At 40.3% G+C, this 20222-nt stretch overlaps 1 protein-coding gene across 2 annotated transcripts; it reads left to right on the plus strand.

The window, feature by feature from the left end:
- The first annotated feature begins 700 nt into the window (after positions 1 to 700).
- LOC137979538 (nuclear receptor subfamily 2 group F member 1-B-like) lies at positions 701 to 14614 on the plus strand. 2 transcript variants are annotated; one of them, XM_068826808.1, is made up of 4 exons: positions 701 to 929; positions 1588 to 1866; positions 7661 to 8329; positions 13608 to 14614. In XM_068826808.1, exons 1-4 carry the CDS (start codon positions 923 to 925, stop codon positions 13856 to 13858), a joined length of 1206 nt encoding a protein of 401 aa, XP_068682909.1. In that variant the 5' UTR covers positions 701 to 922; the 3' UTR covers positions 13859 to 14614. The 2 variants fall into 2 exon arrangements, with proteins under 2 accessions (XP_068682909.1, XP_068682910.1); XM_068826809.1 differs by lacking the exons at positions 701 to 929; positions 1588 to 1866 and adding an exon at positions 2926 to 3199.
- Positions 14615 to 20222: the final 5608 nt, after the last annotated feature.

A 20222-nucleotide genomic window follows, 5' to 3' on the forward strand; every position in this document is an offset into this window, starting at 1 on the left:
TCCGTCGGAGTTCTCCACCTCTAAGGTCGTGGTTCTGGAAACTTCGCACTCAGAGCACGGTGGTTGAGCCATTGCGTCAAGGGTCTACTGGATTCAATTGATCAAGAACACATTTTCATCTTCAAAGCTATTCTGACCAATATACCCATAGCGTCGAGTTCAACACCGATACGGGGATACTTTGAAAAATGACCGAGCGGTTTATGCAGGTCTTACATGCGAAGACCCGGATGAGGGCGGAAGATTAACTTAAGCCCAGGTCATGGGAGTTCGTAATACTCTGCTACTTATTGAGAAATAATGTTTTACTATCCACAGGAGCAAGTGCTTGGTGAAAGCAACGAATTATCGTATACTAACGAGTTGTCTTAAGGGCTTCTCATCAAATTTTCGTGGTAAAGAGACTATTCCTATCAGAAACACCCCCCCATTTCCGATCCCCAAGTTCCTTGTCACATTTGACGGAAGAAATCGTTATGTAACATTCATAAACAACTTCGGGGGGTTTTGTGAGTGTTTTCTGTTTTTTTCACAGTTGGCAATAGAGTCACGTGTATCGGCTTTCTTGTGTTTCGCGTGACTCGTGTTTTCGATTTTCTTGAGGCCTCTCGTGATTGGCTCTGGTAAAGTTCACTCCACTCCAGTGACCAATCACAATGCTATTTACTTACGCTTTTGTCGTGTGGATGACCCAAAAGTGCATCCAGTGAAAGGTAAAAGCTCGAGAAAGGCGAAAAACACGTGTGAAAACGTGTAACTTGTCGGGAATAACCGGGATCGTCCAAGTTCATAAATCGGCGATCTTCTCCGTTTCTCATTTAGCATCTATTGACGTGAAGAAACAACACTGTCATTGTCGAGAATTCCCGTGTTGAGTGTTTGTGCGAACGCAAAGAGATTGCTGTACGTGCGATTATGAACTATGACTGGTAAGTAGCGACACAGAAGCTCTGTTAAAATATTGCATACTGATGATTTTTCTTGTCCTTAATCTAAACCCCACCATTGTCGGCGAAATCCAACGATTCGCATCAGGCAAAATAGAAGCAACTTGACCTCACAGAGCCCTTCAGAAAGGGCCTTAAATTTTGAATTATCTTAATGGAATAGCAGCTTTGACTTCATTTAATAAAACATTAAAATCGGCTATTTTTTGGAGTGGCAACGTTGTGATCCATAGTGCCGGAAAATGAGGTTTCTCGCGCTTTTTTTCCTTGAAAGCCAAAGTAGAGCCATAAAATTTGCTACCCTCAAAAATATGAAAGATTCTGCTCACGTACTTCAATGGGAACTTTCGTATTTACAAGTCTACAACGGATAGACACTTCAGAAAAAGTCTTTGTGTGTTATGTAACTCTTCCTTTCCCATGATGGAACGTTTTAGTACAAAAAGATTATTCATTTGAGGAAGTCACTGCTGATTTTTTAAGACTGACTGCCCTGACATGCTTTTAGTTATTTCTGCTTTGTATTATTTCAGTACACTAAGGCGGGCATGCAAAAATCTTTATTCCAAACTTATACTGTTTAAGTTTAGTCTATTTTTCCTCAGTGCTTTACTTGAAGTGCCTGCTTTCTTTGTTTTAGATCTGAGGCCAGATTTTTTTAGAACCAGTGAGGGCCTCCTTACTGCAACATTAAAGCCGATATGGGGAGATTGCCTGGTCTGTGGTGACAGGGGGACCGGCAAGCATTATGGCATAGTGGCTTGCGAAGGTTGCAAAGGGTTTTTTAAAAGAAGTGTGAGGAAGAATTTACACTACAGGTGTCAGGGAAATGGAGCTTGCCCAGTGGACAAAGTTCACAGAAACAGATGCCAACGATGTCGATTAAATAAGTGCCTGACCATGGGAATGAAGAAGGAAGGTAATAAAAAAAATTCCTGGGAAAGCGAAATCTTATGTAAGCGAGAAAGGGGGAAAACCTCTGTGCTTAATGCTTATGTTATATAAAAACTAAGCATTGCAACGAGATTACATAGACTTGTTTCAGCCCATTTTCAACTGTGCGCCAAACTTGCAACCAAACTCTTTGAACCTAGCACAATAGAACTGCAGATGTAAGCCACCAATTGAGCAAGGCACATTCACTTGCGCACGTTCGTTTCTCTTTCTACTTCACACAAAACATCATTGGCCAATCTTTATTTCCTTATACGCGTGAAATCCATGACTGACTCGCCAGACAAACTGGATATGTAAACACATGAAACTATACGTGAATGAACGCAAGCATATATCTTTTTTGTTTTGTTTTTATTCGGAAAATACGAGTTCCAGGCCACGCAAGTTGTTAAATGCGTACATACAAGGCTTTTTTCTTTTCTTTTCCTATGCTTTGCTTAATATCACGCAGTAAATCCAAGCGATAACCCCCATCTGTAAAGGCGTTGTGTCCAGGTATTAGTTGAAGAAGTTGTTCGGTTCGTCATGCAGAACAGCGGAGCTATCGTGCATGTCAACAGCACTCGTTCGGATAAGAGTTTTATGGCGTACATCAAGTTTTGTCCCAGTTTGTTCTGAAAATGTTCCAAAAATTAAGGAACACCGAATCGGTGCGGAGAGCGTGATGCTCTGTTTCTCCGGGAACTAAGCCGTCACTGAACACTCTTTGTAATTTATGAGCACTTATCAGAATTCGCCAAACAGTTGGTGTATTTGATGAAGGAACAATGTATTCCCCGACTAATCCTATTACACAAAGATTTCCCGAAGCCATACACACCCTCTGCATTTTCGCAGATGCAACGGATCTTCAAAATTTATCTGCTGTGTCAGACTTCCATTGCCTTACCCAGCGCACTATGAGACACAGGTATCACAAAGAGTGTGAACGTGGTCTCCAAACATACTACGGTTGTAACCTTGGACGCACACATGACGAGCAGCAGTGCTTCGTTATAGCACCGACGGTGCAAACCAGAATAGACTAAAAGCAGGAAATCGTTGTAGAAGCGCAGTTTTATTCCTTTCCTCGACTTTTTTGCTGAACTCTGCAATCACTTTATGTCTTGCTGCTTACAATTTCGGGGTTAAGTTGACCAAGACCAAGAACTCAAAATCCTCGACATAAAAAATGGAACCTGCTTTAGCTCATGGAACAGAAAAAAAAAGCATCAAAAAGCCTTGCCACTTAACGGGATCTTCGAGTCTTCTTTGCCGTCCGAAAACATTATCAGTAAGCATCAAGCTGCCAATTCGTAAGTTCATTTTTTTTCCTGCTGAAGTAACAACTTGCGATACTGTAGTTGTTAAAAACTAAAGCAAGTAAAGACCAAAGTTCAGGGACACCCAACGAGTAATTTTGGTAAAATACCTGTTCGGAAAGAAGGTGTGCTAAAATCTTCGAATATTCGAAGTCAGACTTTCGAGGAACGCTTAGATTTTGGACATTTTTCTGAACAGATTTCCTAGGTATTTCGGAAAAGTAGTGAAGAGTCGTAGAAGGTTCGAATGATCACAGTGAAGAACGCTAGAATTTTACTGAGCTGAGAAAGAGTGAGCTGTGAGTTATTGGTAATGAAAGTTGGAAATTCATAACGTCTCTCATTTTGGCCAAAGTTTTTATGAGAGTCATACTTTAAGCAAACACTCCCCAAAACTCTGGGGGAAAAGTAGGACTACTGCGAAATGTAAAGCTAGTTTTTCATCAAACCCGTCACCATCATTGCTCAGTGGAAGTTTCGGACGAAGCAAATAAAGCCACCTATGTGATTTCTACAGACCTGACGTTCCCTTAGAACGTCCAAACAGATAATCCGTGCTTTGTAGGACATCTACAAACTCACTAAACCAGATTTTAAAGCATTTCATTAACTAAGACGTCCGGACTTTGGGTCCAGTAATATGGACAAACAGAACCGACTTTCAAAGTGCATCTAGCAAAAAAACTCATAACTCATGAATTCATTATCAAATTACTTTCTTTAAGGAGAAAAAAAAATCCAGCATTAAAACTCCAGGCTGGTTCCTTTACCAACATAACCAAAAGAACTTTAGTGGCTAAAAGCTCATGGAAAATCGTGACTGCGACAAAGAGCTATTCATCTGTGAAGCGATTACACTGCAAAACGTGCGTCGTCTACACCGTCGATTTTTAAAAGTAATCGTAATTGACGATAATGAACACTCGGATTCGAGGCCAGTCTTCAAACTTAAAGGAACTAACATAGCCGAGGCCTGTTGAATTCGGAAAACGTTGTCGGAAACGTGATTTTGCCTTAATTTCCATCTGTTTTTCAAGTCCTCCGGTGTGATGTTGACGAAGTCACATCACTTAAGGAACTCATTCACGTAGGGCTTTCAGTCGAAAAACATGTACCTCGTTGAGTTTGTGTCAAAGTTCCGACCCATTGCGCAAGATTTTCTCGCCGTGTCGATCTTCTTTTAGACGACGTGCGCTTGCAGACGATTCAGAAGCCTCGCTTGACGCCATATCAGTTTACTTCCCAATTGCTGCACTAATCTTCATGTCAATAAATTTTTTGCCGCCCGTCCAAAGGTGTGTACATTATCATTTTGGCTTCTGAGGTTTTGCACCCTTAGTTATGATGTATTATTTCTTTCCACCGGACTCGCGTTTCATAGCTCCAGCACAATTTAACTCGGTTCGACTTTTAAGTCACCGGTAACAGTCAAAACATTTCTTGTTTTGTGATATATGGTTGATTTATTTTGATTGGTTCCCAAATTTTTCACCCGACTGCAATGGCACGAACGTATTGATCTGTTTCTCTCAGCTGAAACCAGCAAAAGAAAACAACTTCTAGGAATGTTACCACGCCGTTTATTGTTATATTTTTTGAAGAGCTACTTAAATCGCAAATCGAATTTGTATAAGATGTCTTGCTCACGTGTTAAGTCATGATGTTTCGGCCAGCAACCCGTGTTTGTATGTTTTTCACTCCTTTTTGGAATCTTTGAGGTCCAAAGTCAAACTAGTCTGTTACGCAACGGCCTTATGAACTTTGACCATCACGCGGTTTTACGTCTGATTTTCACGTGGAGCGTATTCGGACGGCCGCAAAACAACTATCAAAGATATGAAATCGGTGTTATCCAAGCAATCATCTATAACCCATCAATTATTTTTTTGAAGAGATATAATGTGATTTTCATTCTTTGTAAACATTTTAAACGATAGTTCTTTTTTTTGCCAAAACGTTTGAATTGGCGGAGCTAAAAAGCATGTGAAATCAATTTGTATTACAACAGGTGTAAATGGAGTTTTTCATATGCAAACTGTCGTCAACAGAAGAGAAAAGTAACTTTCCGGTGTAACGAATCTTCGACTCAAGTTGTGAAGACAAAATGTGCAAAGGTTGGGATAATTAAATGCAGAATTTTGAAGAAGATGTTCTTGGCCTGCGGAAGTAGAGGTTGGCCTCGTGCGGACGTGATAATAACACTGCGGTCAATTGGCCTTGGAATCCCAACCTTAAAACCAGCTATTGAATAACAAGTTTCGGAGCAGTAATTTCTTCTCCAGAAACTCTTAAAAATAGCGCGTACACGCGCTCTGATTTTCGCTTAGATTATGCCGAGAAGACAGTTTTCGATAACGCCGAACGATTTTGGCCCTTACAGAAATAGTGATTTTTTTTGCGTGAGTGTTGGAAGACCAAGTAATACTTCATCGATTACCAAGAGTTTTGTTTCCATTGTATTCTTTTAACACTTGTCGCCTTACTGCTCTCGTGACATAATCAAGTTTAATCCAGATTTGTTCCACTTAAAAAATAAATCAGATCTTCCTGGTTTGCAACGTTCAATTATGATCTGTTACCTCCAGTCGCGATTTCGCGTGGTTTTTTAGCGTGACACGGCGGCGAGCCCCCTAAGGGTATCCTACTGTCGCGATCTCGTGACCGGCGAGAGCATTGTCATAACAGCGTGAAACCTCACGTGCGTTCTGCTGTGTTGATTGTTTACATACGAATATGCCGGCATTGGAATGAAATTCCTCTCTCGTCGTAAACAACATTTACATAAGAACAACGCTCAATTTCCGTTTGTGTTGCCTTGCAATTTCCCATCTTGACCATTTTAACGATAGTAGTCTCTTGCAATTTTGAGCTCTCTATTTCATTATCCTACTCTTATCATACTCTCTGGTCTGATTATGATTGTGTTTTTTTACAATTCGTGTAGCAAAACATCTTTGAATGCGTCACAAAGTTACATAACTGAGACAGCCATTTAATTGCATAACTTACCAAGAAATATCCAGAATAGAGACTTGTTTTTTAGTTTAAGATTACGTAATGTCGATTAATATTCTATGAGGTAGTTGACACTCCAGATTTATGTCGAGTTAGAAGAGGTGCAAGAGGTATGCTGGGGTAATAGGGGTTATATTAGTTCCAATAAACACGACTTCCTGTCACACTTTCTCGTGTCTGTAAATGGACGAAATTCTACGTTTTGCTTAGACAGTCTTGAGACTTAAAGGAAATTGTGATATTGCAAAGAGCAATTAATTCGTGTTGGTCAATGAGCGGTTTATTTTTGACGTGGACTTACACTTGAGAATGACGAAGCGTTTTTAGTCGTAACAAAGGGAAGAAGTAGTTTTTATACCATACGAATTCGTATCGTATTATCAGAATACCGCTTTTAATATTTACCTGCCTGTAATTATCCGAGTTAGCATTTTCAATCAGAGCCGAAACTCACTGAAGGCATTCCCAGTGAGACTGGTTCTCTAGGATTGTGTCACGAGAGGGATGCACTTGGGAACAAGGAGACCTTCCAAGGGGGGTAGCCTTGTCGCATCCTTTTGTGTACCTTTGTCGCCTGACCAGCGGAGGAAATTGTCGCTGTCGTTTTTCGTTTGTCGTTTTTTTTGTTGTCGCTTTGTCGAAATGAAAAATGGATTGTCGTTTTCGCAAATTGTCGCTTCTTTCGTGTCAACTTCTGTCGGCTGTCGGTACTTTGCTAACAAATTGTCGCCACATTTTGACGCAATGTCGCTTGTCGCTCAAACCCCTTTGAAGGCCTCAACAAGGACCCTGACTGACTGTAGCCTGGTCTTCACTAGCAGCACAAGCGGAAGCATAAGAGCGCTTATTTCACCGTGTAAACGAGGTTGACGCACGCATTAACACAAGCACAAGGAGTAAGATTTTTGCTTGTCCTAGTGCGTGCGCAGTTATGCTTGCGTTCGCTTGCGTCGTGTGAAAATAAAAACGCAGCAGAAGCACAAGGAAATTTGCTTCGTCTGGCCAATTAAAGCACTCGTTCCAGATTCTCCGCGTCTGAGCATTTGGACGAAATGGCGGGATGCCGTGGTTGATTTTGATGCGTACTGATGTCGACGTTCGTTTTCCCCCTGCTAGCATAAGCTACTCGTGCTTTTGCTTGTGCTTGCGGCGCTAGTGAAAACGAGGATTGAGACACCCTATTTTTGCTGGTTATGTTGGTCAAATGTCTCATGTGTTTGGGTCGTGAACTTTCGTACATTTATACTTATCGTTGGTCATCTTGAATACGTTTCAGTAGCAAAAACACGGTGTGGTTTGTGAGGAGTTAATAACGTTACAGCATCTATAAAGAACTGAGTGATCAAATATACATCTCTTTTATTTGTTACATCATCTCTTGACATGGAAATTTGCTACTAATTGCTAAATTCGTCTGGTCATTGTTGTTCCTTTTAACAGCTGTGCAGTGTGAGCGAAAGCCCATTACTAAACCGACGAAGGATGACACTGACGAGAGTCATATTAGGGGAGTGGGCCTCTCTCCTTCAAGACATCCCATTCATCCAGTTCATCAAGAAAAACAGGATTTTGAACCTCTGACACCCACTAGTCCCAGGTCACTTTCTTCTCCCCCAAGGTGTCCCTCAGTTTCATCTTCCGTTGTCTGTGCAGCAGACCAGCCTGATAGTATTCTCAATTCCGAAAACATCCAATTCAAGCTAAATCCACCAACTCTGGGTATATCTACTTCGTCCATGGAATACGTCTATGAAATTGCCACTCGTCTTCTCTTCCTGACCGTCGATTGGACTCGAAACATTCAGGCGTTTCGCAGCCTGGAAACGTCAGATCAGCTTGTCTTGCTGCAGAGTTCATGGTCGGATCTTTTTATGTTGGGCGTGGCACAGTGCTCCACTTCTTTTCCATTGTCGCCGTTGTTGACTCTTGCTGCTGTTCACATGGAGCGTTGCGAAGCCAGTGAAGATCAAAAGCCAAATGGAATGACTAAAGACTCCAATCTATTGGATAAAATGATGAGCATCAAGGAACTTTTATTCAGTCTGGAAAAACTTGAAATGGATTTGGTGGAGTATGCATTCTTAAAGACTATCGTGCTTTTCAATCCAGGTAATTTAATTTGTACAGTTGCTGTGGTGATGTGTAATTGCTTCTCTCTCTTTTATCTCTGCCACCAGTCCCTTATCGTTGTAAAACAGGGAAACATTCTTGGTCAGGGTTCTATGTAGGGTATTTGAGGGGTAGAAGCTCTCCCCCACCCCCCCCCCTCCCCCCCAAAAGAAAAGAAAGAAGTATATCGGAAAAATCATCCAGACGTGACAAGGTCAGTTTACATGAAGTGAGTATTCCCTGTCTAAGGACACTATATGACAAGGAAATGGATTAATACAAACTGCAGGCCTTACAACAGGCTCCGTTATCGTCCTGTGCATACTGTTAATGAGTTGAATGGCGACAGCACAGATAAATCTGTAACATTGTCAGAAAGTCGTCACGTCTAAAAATTAAAATAAAATACATTGTATCATTTCTCAAAATGCACCAGATTGCATTTCGGTGCATATTCATTATGAAAACATTCGGGGGGGGGGGGGGGGACCTGCTCCCGGACCCCCATGACCCCCCTAGGAAGCTCGTGGCCTTCCGCCACTCGGGACTTCTGCCCCAAACGATAAATCCTAGATAGAACGATAGAACCCTGTTGGTTGTGGATATTCATTCAACTTTCGTGTCTTTCCCTTTATCATATACCTAGCGGGTAGTCATTACAGCACTGGGGCTAACCCAACTCTATTCCAGGGATAAATGTGTCTTATTCCAGGGAAAACTTTATCCCCGGAATAAATTCTGTTCCTCAAAGAAGGAATAGCGCTATTCAGGGAATAAATCTGGGATAAATTTATTACACCTTGCGAGGTGGTAATAAATTGCTATTCCAGCGATAAACAAACTTTTCCATCTTTAGGAAAAAAATAGCCATTTTACTTGCTCCTCCTGGAAGAGGGTATAGTATTCACAAACTAAGTGGCTGGAAACTTGTCAACACACTGTACAAGTAATACAAGTAAATATATGGATATGCAAATGAGAGGCACCAAATAATTCAATTAGGCAAAAAGGATTTACTCTTACATAGTGAAAATAAGTATATGGTCAGCTGATCCTTTTTTATTTCCCCTGCCTGTGATCAGGTTAAATTGTACCAACCTCAAAAATACATAAACCAGTACACTAAAAAATATTATTCATGGACGAACTAAGTTTCAAGACTTGTTTCATGACTCGGTTTTTCATTATTTCAAGAGTATCTTGCACATGTTTTGGAGTTGGGGCAGATTTTGTGATAGCGGGGAGGTAGTTGAAAAGTGCGGCTGCAAATCAAACCCTTTTATCGACTCCTCATTCAAAAGGGTACGAGTACGAACATCTAACATAGCAGTTGATGTTTCATTTCGATTGGATCGTCCAACAACGTGCACTCATTTTCTTTAATCGTAAGGATATTCGGTTACTTTATTTTAACTTTTTCCCGTTAATTAAAGCAAACAGGTCTTACTCACGTTTAGATAAGGATTATGTTATTACCACGCTGCCACTGCTTCTCCCTTTCCTGCAACGCAAGTTGAGAAAACAAAATGGCCGAGTGCAAAATCCATCAGACAGGCGTTGCGTGTCAAGTCAAAACATGTCTCTTTTAGTCACATGACTTAAAATACTTCAAAATTTTTGCCACAGGTTTTCAGTTACGGTATGTGTGCCCCCGTGTAATATAATGATTACAGCGGTACTTACCGGACTCAAAACCTGCTGTTATTCCCAAAAAACCAGGCGTGTTGTCATAAACGTCGACGACCATTTTACTTGTTTCGGAGGACCCGCCCGGTGCCGGTCCACCGCCCGTCCATTTGCGCCTTTTCTCATTGGCTGAACTCCTTCCTGGCCGTGCTGAAGAGCACTGTCCAATTCTGTTTTACTGCGTAGATGGTTCTGCTGGCTACACCCACGGCATAAACCTTCTCTGTAATGGCTTTCCATGTTTCAGTTTTGGTTTTACATGTAACATTGTCGGTAAACCTGCTTTGCAAGACGCCTTTATTTGCATCCACGTTTTCTGTAATTATTGTCAACTCTCTCTGGTAGTAAGATTTGGTTTCCTTTTTTTTTTTTCGGGACTCTTTCCGGTATGCTCTTCCGGATCCATGTTTACACAGGTACAGAAAAATTTCGTCCTTCGCCGGCTCCCTTCACATTGCTTTAACCACGGGCAGCCCGCGCGCATTGCACTCAATTTCTCGCCAAACCTGTTCGTCATGTGGGAATCCGGCCTTTGCTGGAAGATTTATTCATAGAGTAGCAGATGTATCCCTGGAATAGCTATTCCAAGAAGAAATAGTGCTTCCGGGAACCCATTTTTACTCCTTGTATACTTATTCCTAGAATAGCAGATTTATCCCTGGAATAACTGTTATACCTGGTACAAAATATTCCTCCTTTCAGGAACCGGCCCCTGGTCCCAAAACTCTCTGCACCTCTAATACTTTAAATCTCTTTCTTTCGACGTCTCATTGCAGTTTTTGGTGAAATAAAGAAAAGGTTTTTAGGGATGAACCAACCGTTTTTGTATTAAGTATGACCGGCTCGAGTTGGTGAAAGAGGAAGTTGGAAAGAAATTAGGGCGTTTTAAGAAACGACGACGGCAATGCCAACGACAACGCCAAGAAACAGTAATTACGGAGCTTAAGCACGCGCGTTTTTGAGACGCGGACGGCAACCGGAAGTGAGCTGTTTTCCCTTTAAACTTGTTTTCACACAACCACATTGATATTGCAAAGTACCTTTTCTCCATTAGAGATGATTAGTATAAAAATCTGGGAGACACCACTGTCCTGTCATGCGAAAATTTCACTTCCGGTTACCGTCCGCGTCTCAAAAACGCTCGTGCTTAAACTCCCTTATTATAATATTATTGGTTAAAGGAGGAAAAAATGATCGTGCGGCACGCACTTTTGTACATTTCTCTCCCGTACTCGTCAAAACAGCCGGGAGTTTAAGGTGATTCCTCAGTATTCCACCGCGCATTCTGTCCTGCGCATATGGTGTGTCAATATTTATAAATTGGTCAAATTTGCAACATTGTAAATATGGTGTAAGTCAACCATACTTTTCAGAACACGTGAGAGAAGTTGTGAATGACCCATAACTCGTTGCGAATAAGTGCGCGCATTCCGAGAACATGGCGAATTTTGTTGTTTCGATCTACGATAATCGAGATAGACAGGTACGTATACGTTAAACGAGCACGGTGACCTATATTTGTTATTGCACAATTTTGGTGTACAAATTATCCCCTTAAAAAAAAATTAAAAATTTATCGGAAGGAAAAAAAGATATAGCTGAAAACGTACACAGAGCCCCTTTCCCAGGGATGTAAATTATGATCTTGAAAACAACGATTCGAGAAACGCTTTAAGTAATAATAATAATAATAATAATAATAATAATAATAATAATAATAATAATAATAATAATAATAATAATAATGAGTCTTTATTTGATCAAAAGATAAAACCACATATCTTATGTTACAATATAAAGTAATATCTAAAAATAAGTCTATTCGAAAATACATTCATGAAGCGGGTAGTCCGCACTAGTGGTTTCACTACTGTGTCTCTTCTCAAGTTATAATTAGTGTCTTTGATTTCAGGTAATAGATTATATATAGGATGATTACAATCAGATAATACGTTCTTAAAAATTCTATGGTCTTGTGTTTTCATTAATTCGCGAATGTCTAGAGTGTCCAAAGTGTCGACGTCGTTTTAAGTCGAGTGATTTTCCATAAACTATATAAGACTATGTTCCATATGCTCTAGACTTTCTACCTATCAGGTGTTTTTTCAAGTGTTTCTTTAAAACCCCTCTCGTTTAGCTACCGCAAAATGCACCCTGAGCCGATGAAATAACGTGCGTGTTTGGTATCAGTACAGGGATAGATGGGGTAAGATTGGCCCATTATATCTCTTAAGCAAGCACGGTGACTTATCTTTTTTCCCCAAATAGGGATTAGTAGGGAACATTCAGGGAAAGTTTCAAGAAAATGGTTCGTCACCTTTCTTTTCTGAGGAATCACCTTAAAGAATATTATTGGTTAAAAATAAAGAAATAATCGTGCAGCACGAATTTTCCTGCATTTCTTCGTCGCACAAAACAACAACGTGAAATCACCAAATTTTAGGCTTTGGCGACAACGTGAGCATACAACAATGAACCATTTAGGGAGCGTTTTCCCTCACGTGACCAGCAGTCATATTGGATTACTGAAACAAAAGAAAGTATTCAAATTCAAATTCCAGTTGGTGCACCACCATGGCCGCCATTCCTTTGTTTTAAAACACCAACATGGCCCCTGTGACGTCATGTGAAAACGCTCTGTTTGCTATTTTTACTTGTAAACCGTTCGAATACATACATTTTTTCGACACTCGAAGAGAAATTTCCTATCTGCGCGCGGCCATGTAATATCCTCTATGTATTATATAAACACCAATGAAATACTAAATCATTCACGAAAGGCGCGATTTTTATATGTAACCATAACAACAGTGATCTTTTCACGTGTGAAAATAACATGTCGTCAAAACTCGAAAATTGGTCATTTTACGTTGTTAGGAAGTTTACGCAAAGACGACGGCTACGGCAACGAGAACGCCATCCCAAAATATAACTTAGCTTTGAAACTGAGGCATGCAGCAACTCGGAAATGGGCTATTATCCTTTATTATCACCCAACTAGTGGACTAATGCAAATCTTGCAATTTGATTGGCCACGCTACTTGAGGACTATTAGTAATAGCGTGACGCTTTCTTTCGTTTTATTCCCATATAAATATTTCTTTAATTTGCATTTGCTAACTTTATTGCTGCCTTTTCTGTCCGACTAGTTGGGTGATACTAAAACAATTAGACCCTTCTGGTTCAGCTCGCCGAAGCTGTCATGGTTCTTAAACTTTCCATTAAGACACACTAGGTGCACACGCAGTGATCTCGTATGAGGGGAAATGTGAACTACTTTTCTAAATCAATATGGCGTACCATATGACGCTCTCTCATTGGTTCATTTATATTTTGTCACAACGACATGTTGCTGGAAGTGTACGCACGGTGTGACAACGCTGCTTTCGCGAATTTTGTCGCTGCGATCAGTCGCACGAGTTCAGACTGGTTTGAATTCGGCAAAGTTCTGCTGAAGCGACAATGATTTTCAAAAATTTAACCGTGTCACACGAAGCGAATTATTGCGGCGACTTGTCCCCGCGACGTGTCGTGGCGATCGCCGAATCCGCGATTAGTGCCCATCCACTAATCGGTTACCTCTTTTTTTTAGATTGTACCAGTCTGAAATATCCTCAACAAGTAGAAAGGCTCCAAGAAAGGGCGCACCGCGCTCTCAAGCAATACGTTGAAAGCAGGCACCCAAATAATCCAGAAAGATTTGCCAAGATTCTTCTTCGTCTGCCCGCCACGCGGATGCTGACTAAACGAGCGGCCGAGGAACTCTTCTTTTCTCCACTGATCGGCGCTGTGCGGATTGATAGTATTATGAATAGCATCATCTCGAGTTCTTTGGCAATATGAAGATTTATAGTGGACTTCCAATTTTCTGCATGTTTAAGGATGTATCTGTATCGTTTTTACCGATGAAACGGCGTCGGCAACCTCGACGACGCTACGAGAACACAACGATGAGCAACGAGAAGCCGACAGTGACGGTAATGATATTAGACTCCTTAAATGAAGACGACTGAACCATGTGGAACTAAATTTGGAAATGACAGAGAACGAAGCATTTATTGCCATGAGTGGAATTTGGCCATTTAAAATTGTTCTTTTGCGAAAAATGGTTTTCAAACAATGCAATGTGATACTATAGTTTAATATGCTTTCGTTGTGGTTTCCGCTGCGTCTCTTCTTACCCTAATTTCCATCGTCCAGCATTCTGTTCTGTTTCTTCTTTGTATAAAACGGTATTTTATTACATAGATACTGATGAAATACCAGGATTTCTCCTTTTACTAAAAAACCAAATCTTCACCGCGCGCAGTGAAATATCATGTTTATCTTTCACACGTGAGAATATAGGTGTCGTCATGGTAACGAACACGATTACCCAATAAAACGCGAGCTTCGTCGCTATTGTAAGATACTTTTGTGCTTCAATATAATTCGTCTCTACTACATTAACATTTTTATTGCAAAATTTTACATTATCATGTTTTACTTTTCATAACTTTCATATCTTGTTTCATGTTACAGAACATGCGTGTTTTAGCGCTTGGTGACCACTTTTTCATCATTTCGAAAATCAATAAAACAAGTTGTTTTAAATCTAGACATTTCATCAATATTTTTATAATAAGCAGAACATTACATGTCCGCTTGGGGATACGAATTTTATCTTCTCGTGCTGAAAGTATCTCTCACTCGTTCGCTTCGGTCACTCTGAGAGATACTTTCAGCACGAGAAGATAAAATTCGTGTTCCTTTTTGGACAGATGGATCATTTCGGCAAAAACGGTAAAAGAGGAACACCTGTGAAGGTATTCCTTTTTTCGAAAATGATTTCCCACCGGAACAACCGAGTTTTCCGTACAGAAGGAAAGTGCCCCTGTTTTGGCAACTAAGAGGCGGTTTACATGGAGGGAAAAAGATATCGGTGCCTGGAAGATACTACCACAACAATAATTTCCTCACAATATCCTTGTACGCGGTGCCCGCTTCGTATTTACCTCATTCCGCATTTGACAATTCGAGCACCAACCCGTTTTTTTTAAATTGTCTTCACTTAAACCCAAACATATGGTTGTATCAGTTGAATTGACTGAAAAGAACTAACCTCCGTAGGGAGATTGAAGCGAACGATTCGAAGTTAAGCCCCTCACCAGATCAATCAAGGGAATGTGTGTTGTGATGGTGCAGCAACGCTGTTTGTTGGAGAATAATATCGTGAAATGCAAATTCATTGATTTCTGTGAGCTCTGTTTGTTGCCTTGGAGAAGAGAGAGGCCGCACATAGTCGAGTGTTGTCTCGGGAATGCGTCTCCCCAATTGTAAAAACCAAAGAAAAAATTCACTTACTTGCTAGAATCTTTTTCTCTCCCTGTCAACAGCCCTTAAGTGCCCGAAATAAAGGAGAGCTTTAGCATCGCACTCGTGGCAAACGACAGACTGAAATTTGCGTTTTGTCAAATATCATTGAAGTACACGTAACTCGTTTTATTTTAGTTCCGACATTTCTGGCCTGCCATGTAATACTCTAATAAACGATGCATTCTGATTGGTCAATGAAGAAAGACACTCAGAGGTAGCCAATCAAACGCGAGCCCTGGATGGCGCAAATTTATTGCGTGATACGTATTAGTTGCTTCTGCTTAACCGTCTCCTCGAATTTTTTCATGTATATTAATTGATAAGTAATCACATGATTTTTGTCATGCCATTTGGAATAAATGCACTTATAAAAGGCTGCAAATTGCACTCGCCCAATTTCATCAATTTCCATGTAATTTTTCGTGGAATTTCCTTTTGTTGATCTTTGAAAAATTTTACTCGTGTTTATTTACTCCAAATTGCATGAGAAAAATCATGTGATTAGCTATGCAAATAGAGGTCTGTCGGTCACTCCTCTAATGTCTAAGGACAATTAAATACACGCCCATTTAAAAATATATATATATTTCAGAATTTATTTTCAAAGTTGAATCTTGTACATAGTTTACGTTGAGGAGTAAATTATAGCGTTTAAGTAAATGTATACTGTACATTTTTGGGTGTATTTGCAATTTCGAAATTTAATATTTATTCAGCGTAGAACTTGTTTTTGTCCGGCTACGACAACAGCCTTGTTTAAGAACAAAGATCTTTTTCTTGTTAGTTGTGAGTGTTGTAAAGGCCTAAATTTTTTTTTAGAAATTTCGATATTGCAATTTTCTCTCAAGCACTCTTTCGCTCAGTTAAGAATGTTTCAATTGAATGTTTAAAAGTTATTACTCTTTGCATGTGTTACAATGGCGAACAGCGCTGATAAATGACCCACTCAGAGCGCGGGATTTGGTTTTGCTTCTCATTGGCCGTTTTCACACTAGAAGACGAACAAATCGTTTGGACGGATAAATCGTCTCAGACGGACAAATACGGGACGAACACATTCTTAGACGACTTAAGCCGTGTTCACATTAGGTCTCGATTGTGATCGAATCGACTGAAATATGAAATGGGTTCACATCAACTAATTACAGTCCCTGATTATAAGTGGATTATAATTACTTCAAACAACCTCAAGAGGGTTGTTTGAAGTAATTACAGTGCGTAATTGAACAGAATGACCAACACGTGGTGGTATGAGCAGACGAAACTTCTAATCGCTTTATGGAGCGAAGATTTGGATTTGTAATCTTCTGTTCTCTCTGAGAAGCTCTCCTTGCTTCTCTCCTCGCCTCAAGCATGGTGATGATGATCGTGGCAGCCACGCGATACGGCGCCATTTTGTCTAACACTGCGATGTTACCCTATTGTATTTTAATTTTCGCAGAAGTGAACAGAACCATAATTGAATAAAATTGAATGGAATATGATAGCCTGAATTATACTTCCGTTGATCATAATTAACGTTGAGTGTGAACACGGCTTTAGTCGTCCAGACGAGTAAGTCGACCAAAGTCAGACCTAAATTCACGTTAGACAAACAAATTGACAAATTTACCACCGCCTAGAAACGGAACTTGTGATGGAAGCGATGGGTTATGGGAAGTTTTCAATATGGCGGGAGGAAAGAAGGTTGGTGCGGAAAGGTATACCTAGTGCCAGTCTTCATGCGCTCAAACTTATCCAGTTTTTTACGTCGGACAACACTAGTGGAATTCATAGTGGTCGTGTTGAATTCTAATTGGTTGACCAAACCATAGGCCAATTGTCGGTCCTCTAGCATGCCGCAAAGCGGCCATTGGTCAAAAAAATGGCGCCTGATAATTTTGCCAATCATTTTCAAGGAAGCAATTATAATAGCATAATTACTGTAGACGCTCAGTTGAAAACAGCGTTTACTCTTAATTAATTTATTAATCCTAAACGGCACAATCAGGAAAGGAAAGGAACTTTATTCAAGTGTCTAGTCGTTCTAGCGCTGGAGCACTAATTGGGGACACTGTAAACTGAAATTAACAATCAACGCAAATCAAGTCAAATGTTGGTGTTTCCATCAACACCTTTGAACAGTGCAAAGTACATGATGCCGCGCCATTCAAAAGATGGCATCCAGGGGCACTTTCCATTTGACCAAAAATTTTGAAAAAACCGGACAAGGAATCGAATGGAACGCAAATATTCCGCGGTGAAAACTTGGGTATAGATTGTTTTCACGTGACGTCACGGCGCCCATGTTGGTATACCCAACTAATCCTCCCGGAATTGAGCTCTATTATCATACAAACGTTTTCTTTTGTTTCGGTGGAAAACAAGGTTACTGATCAGGTGAGTGAAAACACTCTATACCTCACGAAGTGGTCCTTACGTCCCGAAAAACACTATCCCATTGGTTTATTCCCCATCGGGCTCAATTGCTGCTGGTTTACCTTTTTGGACAATACTCGTTGATGTGATTGGTTTTCGAGCGGCCAACCGGAAATGCTGTTCCGTTTCGGCGCCACATGAAATTATCGACAATTTTAACTAAAACTTCTAGTCGAACGGAAAGCACCCCTAGTCCTCGTTTCTCCAATGTCCTATAAGCCACTTGTAAAATTATTAGCTGATTGCACTTTTCACGAGTTTTAAAGACAAGAACATTAAATCAACACGTCTCTGAGTGTCGAGTTGTTGCACAGCTTTGAATTCGTTTGTGAGTTTCTGGAGAACCCAAACGTAAAATTTCAACTTTACTTAAATTCACCGTTGGGTGAACGAGTTACCCTGGTCATGGACCAGGAAATATGTTATATCAGTATTGAACATAAGCATTGGTCATCTCTTGGAAAAGGCAGATCAGTTATTTTCCACATTCAATGAGGACAAAAATTTTATTTGGAATCACTCAGGTCAATTTCAAAATATCAGTATGTTAACCTTCATAGCATTTATTGGTTGCAGTAGTACAAATATAGTAACGTCTTTAAATACGAGGTTAAAAGAGTAGAAAAACGAAGCTTTATGAGTTCAACTCAAAAAAATGATGTGACGGTCCGTGTTGTTAGAGTTTTAGGTCCCTATGACTCTTTTTCCCCGTCTTTTAACTTTTCGTTTAAATAATTGTAGTGTCTGGAGTGTAGTACTTCAAAAACATTTCCCTCATAGTGTATCTGTTGTGGTTTAATTTGATTTTTGGTTTAAATTTTCTCAAACCAGTTTATTTCTTTCAAACCAGTTTTTTTGGGGGTGCAGGGATGGCGCAGTGGTAAGAGCAGTCGCCTCTCACCAATGTGGTTTAGAAGTGCCTTTGAATGGTTAGCTTCAAACAGAAAGTGTGGATCATGGTCACGATAGTGCATTAAGGCCTAAGAACTGCGTCAGTTTGAGTTAAGCGTTGTCTTTTTTTTTTTTTTCGAAGGTTAGTGTTGGGGTCATAAAATGGGTTGCTATAAGGCCTAATAAGTGGATTTGTGACTGGTTAACTAAGTAATGCGGTTTGGGTAACAGACACTGTCCACTAAAGTAATCAAATGTATAGATTCGTTTTATGTTTTAAATTTAATCTAAATACAAGAAATAAAGATGCAGTCAATACGAAGTGTTGGAAAACATGCTACTGACAAGTATTGTTAGCTTGCTTGCAAGCAGCTGTGAACGAAATTTCTTTGCAATAATCGCGAGTGTCGCATTCCTCGAAGTGCAAGGATATAACCTTGAAAATGAAATAAAGCCCTTAATGATTCCTTGTGGAGTAACTATTTTAGCATAGTCTCTCCTAATCTCCATTATTTTGCCCAACAGCATATTCGAGTGTACAGGCCTCGTTTTGTCTACCCTGACTATTTTGACTGCAACCATGTCATCGATCTTGAAAGGTGCCTTCCTTGATTGTCTGGTTTGTTTTACCGCTTGTTTTGGAAAGCCGGTCTTTAAACATGTTTTCAAGGTAACAAAAAGCAAACTCACTGTGAAATGTGACGACTTAAATCCCCTCCGTTCTTGATATACAGAGGGAATTGTGACACCAGAAAATGGCACGTAAACTTTCGGGACTTTCGAGAAACGGGGCCCTGGATGGGGACATTGTGTTGTGTTCTTTAGCAATACACTTCACTCTCACGGTGCCTCTCTCCACGTAGCATCCCATCCAGGGGGGAGACAGTAACCGGAGATATGCGCCGATCCGATGGGCCTTCTAGGCTCGTGGCAGACTTTACCTTACCTTTACCTTGACGCGGATTCAGTACCATTTCTTAAAAGATTAACACCGGATGAACAAAGATAGTATCCACTAAAATTAACTTTCAGCCCTTTGCGGTGAAATTACATGGATACACTGAAGTATTCTGATTTCTTACTTAAAAGTAAGAGAAAGGAAACATTCAAAAGAGCGATAGACTCGACTCGTACTTTTTGTTCTTCGTTATCGCCGATATCATTAGGCTAAAAGCTCGGGGTAAATTGCTTCAACATTTGCCTCAACATTTGCTTCCACATCCGTTCGATTTTGTTGAACAGCAATGTCCAAACCGTTTACCACCCCTTTTCAACCGTGTTGAAACATGTTGAATTGAAGTTGAATCCTTGTTTAATCTTTGCTTCAACAGCCATTCAACATTTCTTTTGTTATCGGGAATCAGTGTTAAATGAAGTTGAAGCATTTGCCAACCTCTTTCAACATTGTTATAGGTGTGCGCGTGCGCATGAATCGACGACGTATCCAAGTCTGTATCCATAGTAACAACCGCGGATGCGAGTTTATGAATTTTGAAAGTTTGAAAGTATTTTAAAAGATGATAAAAAAGTTGAATGATCGTTC

Source organism: Montipora foliosa, chromosome 12 (assembly GCF_036669935.1).
Source record: "Montipora foliosa isolate CH-2021 chromosome 12, ASM3666993v2, whole genome shotgun sequence".
Taxonomy (NCBI): Eukaryota; Metazoa; Cnidaria; class Anthozoa; order Scleractinia; family Acroporidae; genus Montipora; species Montipora foliosa.

Bases quoted from the DNA above. Each gene is read 5' to 3' on its own strand.
- LOC137979538 (XM_068826808.1), top strand. The intron at 1,867-7,660 runs GTAATAAAAAAA...TCCTTTTAACAG, and splicing joins CATGGGAATGAAGAAGGAAG to CTGTGCAGTGTGAGCGAAAG. The intron at 8,330-13,607 runs GTAATTTAATTT...TCTTTTTTTTAG, and splicing joins TATCGTGCTTTTCAATCCAG to ATTGTACCAGTCTGAAATAT.